The 6529-nt window shown below is 40.1% G+C and overlaps 1 protein-coding gene across 5 annotated transcripts in view; it reads right to left on the reverse strand.

The window, feature by feature from the left end:
- DRC1 (dynein regulatory complex subunit 1) overlaps positions 1–6529 on the reverse strand; it is a 49180-nt gene that overhangs the window by 23874 nt on the left and 18777 nt on the right. For 4 of the 5 annotated variants that reach the window (XM_021717321.1, XM_008068129.1, XM_008068122.1 and 1 more), the window contains exons 3-4: positions 4448–4560; positions 3499–3682 (exon numbers count right to left, since the gene is read on the reverse strand). In XM_021717321.1, coding sequence (XP_021572996.1) covers positions 3499–3682; positions 4448–4560 — 297 coding nt within the window. The remainder of the gene's footprint in view (positions 1–3498; positions 3683–4447; positions 4561–6529) is intronic. The other variant, XR_504984.1, reaches the window with a different exon arrangement.

Here is a 6529-nt window from a genome sequence, read left to right on the forward strand (position 1 = left end):
AGGAGTGAGACTCCAACTCAAAAGAAGAAAAAAAAAAGGCATAAAATCTGAAACAGCATTTACTATAAAAGTACATAAGTCATGTGCTGTATAACATTCCGGTCAACAATGAACCCCATATACACCAGTGGTCTCATGGGATTATGATACCGTATTTTTACTGTGTCTTTTCTATGTTTAGATATGTTTAGGTGCACAAATACTTACCATTGTGTTACGATTGCCTACAGTATTCAGTACAGTAATATGCTACACAGACTTGAAGCCTAAAAGCAATAGGCCGTGCCATAGTAACTTAGGCATATAGTAGGCATTACAATCTAGGTTTGTGTAAGTACACTCTATGATGTTCACACAAAAATGAAATCGCCTAATGATGCATTTCTCAGAATGTATCTTCACCATTAAGTGACTCAGGTCAGTGTTTTTTTGGGGGTTTTTTAGTTGGAGTCTCACTCCGTCGCCCAGACTGGAGTAAAGTGGCCGTTCCCAGCCCCCACAGCCTCAACCAGCTGGGCTCCAGCAATCCTTCCGCCTCAGCCTTCCAAGTAGCTGGAACTACAGGCGCGCACTACCAAGTCCGGCTAATTTTTTGATTTATTGTAGAGACGTGGTCTCGCCAAGTTGCCCAGGCGGGTCTCGAACCCACGGACTCCGGCAATCCACTCACCTCAGCCTCCCAAAGCGCTGGGATTACAGGCTGAGCCACAGAGCCCGGCTTCATGTCAGTGTTTTTATTAGGTGGCCAATAATTCTAAAATTGTTATAAAGTTTTTTCTTCTGGTTAAAAGTTTATCACTTGAAAAGATATCCAAGTTGGAAAAGAAGAATTTGAATTATCTCTATTCACAGATGACATGATCTTGATGTAAAAATACTAAGGATTCCACATCAAAAAAAATTTTTTTTTAGAACTTAAAAACAGACTCAGCAAAGTTCCAGGACACAAAATCACCATTTAGGAATCAGTTGCATTCATATACACTAATAATGACAAATCCAAAAAGAAATTAAGAAAATAATTCCATTTACTATAGCATCAAAAAGAGTAAAATACTTAGGAATAAACTTAACCAAGTAGGTAAAAGACTTGTACACTGACAACTGTAAAACATTGCTAAAATAAATCAAAGATGATACAGGCCAGGTATAGTGGCTCATGCCTGTAATCCCAACACTTTGGGAGGCTGAGGTGAGAGGATCACTTGAGGACAGGAGCTCAAGATCAGCCTGGGCAACATAGTAAGACCCTCATCTCTACAAGAATAAAAATTTAAAAGTAGCCAGATATGGTGGTGCATAACTATAGTCCCAGCTACTCTGGAGGTTGAGGTGGGAGGATCACATGAGCACAGGAGTTCAAGGCTGCAATGAGTTCTGATCATGCCACTGCACACCAGCCTGGGCAACAAAGCAAGACCCTGTCGAAAGAGAGAGAGAGAGAGAGAAGAAACAAAACAAAGAGGCTACAGCTAAATGAAAGACATGCTGAACTCAAGGATTGAATGACTCAATATTATTAAAATGTTCATACTTTCCAAAGTAATCTATTGATTCGATGCAATCCTTATCAAAATTCCAACATCATTTTTACAGAAATAGAACAAAAACATTCTAAAATTCATATGAAGCTCAAGGGACCCCAAATAGCCAAAATAATCTTGAAAAGGAATAAAGTTGAAGGCCTTGCATTCCCTGATTTCAAAACATATTACAAAGCAACAGTAATTAAGACCAATAGAATGGAATGAAAGCCCAGAAATAAACAACTGCATATGACCCAATTATTTTCAATAAGAGTTAGAATGATAAGTAAATGATATATAAAGCCCTGCAACTATGATCAAATATTTTTAACAAGACTACACAATGAGCAAAGGACAATCTTTTCAACAAATGGTATTAAGAAAACTGGATATTCACATACAAAAGAATGAAGTTAGACCCTTACCTTATACCATGCACAAAAATTAACTCAAATGGATTAAAGACCTAAAACTATTAAACTTCTAGAAGAAAACATAGGGGAAAAGCTTTAGGGCACTGGGTTTGGCAACAAAATAAAAAATAGACAGATGGGACTGCACCAAACTAAAAAGTTTTGAACATCGAAAGAAACAATCAACAGAGTAAAAAGGCAACATACAGAATAAGAAAATATGATTGAAAGTCATATATCTGGTAAGGGGTTGATATCTAGACTACGGCCGGGCCGGTGGCTCATGCTTATAATCCCAGCACTTTGGGAGGCCGAGATGAGAGGATTGTCTGAGCCCACGGGTTCGAGACCAGCCTGGGCAACTTGCTCAGACCTCATCTCTACAATAAATCAAAAAATTAGCTGGGCATGGTAGCACATGCCTGTAGTTCCAGCTACTTGGAAGGATGAGGCGGAAGGCTCACCTGAGCCCAGCAGGTCGAGGCTGTGGTGGTCGTGAGCATGCCACTGAATAGAGTGAAGCTCCAACTCAAAACAAAACAAAAATCTAGACTATATAAGGAACTTCTACAACTCAACAACAACAACAAAAAAAACCCCAATTTAAGAATGGGCAAAGGATTTAAATAGGCATTTTCCCATAGAAGATATACAAATGGCCAATAAATGCATGAAAAAGATGCTCAATGTCTCTAATCACTTGAGAAATGCAAATCAAAACCACAGTGAGATATAACCTTCTACTCATCAACATGACCACTATCAAAAGAACAGACTATAATTAGAGCTGACGAGGATGCAGAGAACTTAGAACTCTTGTGTACTATTGGTGGGGATACAAAATGGTGCTGCCATTATGGAAAACAGTAAGGCAGTCCCCCAAAAAATAAGAAATAGAATTACCATGTGATCCAGCAATCCCACTTTTAGGTATATATCAAAGGAATTCAAAGCAGCATCTCAAATAGAAATATGTGCACCCATGTTCAGACCAGCATTATTCACAATAGCCAAAAGGTGAAATCAACCACCCAAATGTCCATTCACAAAAGAGTGGATAAAGAAAATGTGGCATATACATGCAAAAAAATATTAAGCAGTCTTAAAAAAAAAGGAAAACATGTCACATGCTACAACATGAATGAAACTCAAGGACATTATGCTAAGCAAGATAAGCCAATCTCAAAAGGACCAATACAGAATGATTCCACTCATATGAAGTATCTAAAGTAGGCAAAATCATAGAAACAGAAAGTATAAAGATGGTTACCAAGGGCTGGGGGGGAGGAGGGATATAGTTTCGTTCTAGAGATCTGCTCACAACAATACGAATACTGTACACTTAACATGACTCAACTATACACTTACAAATGGTCAAGATGGAAAATGCAATGTATTTTTTACCATTATAAAAAATAATTAAAGAAAAAACAACTTTATCGCTCAAGTTGTACGAGATTCTAAGTAAAAAAAGGTCTCCGCATTTTTCCCTTCAGGAAAAGCAAACTGGTAACCCATTTACTTCCCTAGCTAGATCCTAGCAGGGTCCAGCTTCTTGCCTGCTGTAGCTCACTGATAAGCTTGTTCTTGTCTTCTATCAGTCCAGCACAGTGTAGCTGCTGCGTGTTGAGCACTTCCCACAGATCTTGGGGAATTCTCTTCTGTTTGCCTTCTTCCCACTTGGCGGTGATTTCATCAAATTTGTCCTGGCTGGTCTTAACTTCATTCTCCAGCTTCTCAACTCTGCAAATACAAACATACCAACGATACTGGCCTAGCTCTGAATGTCACCTTCCAACAGAGCAGGCAGGTTCTGTAGTCTATAACATGCAGCCCTTAGACATCCTGTGGGCCGGGTTCAGTGGTTCAGCCAGTAATCCCTGCACTTTAGAAGGCCGAGGCGAGTGGATTGTCTGAGCCCACGGGTTCGAGACCAGCCCAGGCAACTTGGCTGGACCTCATCTCTACAATGAATCAAAAATTAGCTGGACATGGTGGCCTGCATCTCTAGTTTTAGCTACTTGGAAGGCTGAGGTGGAAGGATTGCTGGAGCCCAGCAGGTTGACGCTGGGGTGTCCATTAGCATGCTACTGCACTACAGCCTGAGCGACAGAGTGAGACTCCAACTCAAAAAAAAAAAAAATCCTGTGACCCTTTCTTTCCCTTTCCCATTCCCCAGTCCACCTTCCAAGCTAGAACACATAGTACTTATTATAACTTAATTGACTTTTTCATTTCAAGAAATGAGAAACAGCTGTCCGGTCATCTTCCCAAAGCACATTTACCTTGTAGCTCTGCTGCTTAAGACATTTGATTTTTCCTCAGTGGCCACAGGATGAAGCCTAGCTGCTTTACTATTCTTTAATATGCTGCTACCTTTATACAAAACACTGAGCTGCTTGAGGGTCTAGTCATTATGATCCATTTAAATGCAAGACTAACCAGTCAACCTTCTCAACCCCCTCTTTTCTTCCACCCCCAACCCCCATGCATCCGTGTGTTCCTTACCTCTGGCGCTTTATCTCTTCCTCTTCGACTCTCCTATGGATCTCTCTGATATCTGTAGCCACCTGGATATTTGTCACCAACTCAGTGCCGCAGAGCAGAAGCTTAGCCAATTTCTGAAAACAAAGAGGCAATTTACAAGGTTAGAATGCCTTGTAAAGAATTTGTCAAGTTAGAAAGTTTGCACAATTGCCTGTAGCTCTTCTATCCATGCCAGCAGGAATCAACCTTCAGATTTCAAGAGTAGCCCCTCTTAGCAACCCTTTCTATCACAACATCTGTAATGTGATGTTATAGTTTACAATAAAAAGTCCTATGCATTTGCAATGCCTGTAGCTCTTCTATTCATGCCAGCAGGAATCAACCTTCAGATTTCAAGAGTAGCCCCACTTAGCAACCCTTTCTATCACAACATCTGTAATGTGATGTTATAGTTTACAATATAAAGTCCTATGCATTTGAGCAAAAATTTCCTATTTTCAACTCAAGATAAACAACAGAAATTTCTGAATCAAGTATTTAACTCAAAGTAAAATTTAAAATTTAAGTGTTACAGACACCAACAGATATACCCTTAACCATTTATGAGATCCAGGGAAAGAGTTTAAATAGAGGTTCATACACCATATATCTAGATATTTAAAAATTATACCATGTAAAAACTGTTAAATAAAACATATTCTATCAAACTTCCACAATACCTTCATAACAATTTAGAAGTCCAAGTTTGAATTCAGACACGCTTTGGAATTCCACTCACACCTGGGTGGCCTCCCAGCCCTCAATCCACCCCTCACTCTGTCCTACAGACATGTGGATTTCCCAGAATGCATGTCCAAGCTTCATATATACCCCTTGGCCATCCATCAGGCCCAGGAGTTGCATAACAGTGACTTCATCTGCCCTGAGGAAGACAGACCCTGGAAAGAGACCCACACAGACCTTGAAGGTGGGCTTAGAACAAACTGGGCAGGAAACTTTGGATTTCATAAGATTCAGTGATCTAAAGAGGGGACTCTGAGTGGACTTGGGGCAAGTCTCCTTCAGGAGATGTATCCAGAGAAGGGGCCTGGGCAAAACACAGACCCCCATTGTCACCACTCCTAATCAATGGGCTAGAGGGCCTATCTAATGCAATAAGGCAAGAAAAAGAAATGAAAGGTATAAAAATTGAACAGAAAGAAATAAAACTGTCACTACGTTCAGATAATATGATTTATATGTGTTTAAAAATTCCAAAAGAACCCACAAGAAACTATAATAATAAACAATTTAATTTGGCAAGGCCACTAGGTACCAGGTCAATATACAAAAACCAACTGTACTTTTATATGCCAACGAACAGTTATAACCTTAACAAAGGTTGGTAATAGAACACCGCAAATTTTACTGGGCATGTGACTGCCCAAAATAGATGCATTTCTCAGCCTCCCTTGCAGCTACAATGCAGTCTGATCAATGACACATGAACAGAAGTGATGTGTATCACTTCTGAACTGAACTCTTGAGGGAAAAGGTGTGTCCTCTGCTTCCCCCCTTCTGCCCCTTCTCCCAGGCTGGAATGTGAGGCTAAAGTGTGAGGTGACAAAAATGTCAAAACATTACTGAGCAAAATTAATGAATACCTAAATAAATGGAGGGATATTTTATACTCATAGCTTATGAACTTAATTCAACCAATCAAAATCCCAAGCAGATTTTTTGGTAGAAACTGACAGGCTGATTCTAAAATTTGTTTTGTTTTGTTTTGTCTTTTTTTTTTTTTGAGTTGGAGTCTCACTCTGTCGCCCAGACTGGAGTGCCGTGGCCGCTCCCGGCCACCGCAGCCTCGACCTGCTGGGCTCCGGCGATCCTTCCACCTCAGCCTTCCAAGTAGCCGGAATTACAGGCATGCACTACCATGCCCGGCTGATTTTTTTTTTTTTTTTTTTCATTAATCAGTATTTTTTATTATGGTTTTGTGGGGTACAGTTAAGGGTTAGGTGTACAATGACGTTTCATTCAGGCACCCTGTAGATAAGAAAAGTGTTTTCCCATCCCCCGACAGATATTTGCTACTGTTAATCCCATCCCCCTTCCCCCCCA

Source organism: Carlito syrichta, unplaced genomic scaffold, assembly GCF_000164805.1.
Source record: "Carlito syrichta isolate Samal-C Ts95f unplaced genomic scaffold, Tarsius_syrichta-2.0.1 Scaffold107969, whole genome shotgun sequence".
NCBI classification, from domain to species: domain Eukaryota; kingdom Metazoa; phylum Chordata; class Mammalia; order Primates; family Tarsiidae; genus Carlito; species Carlito syrichta.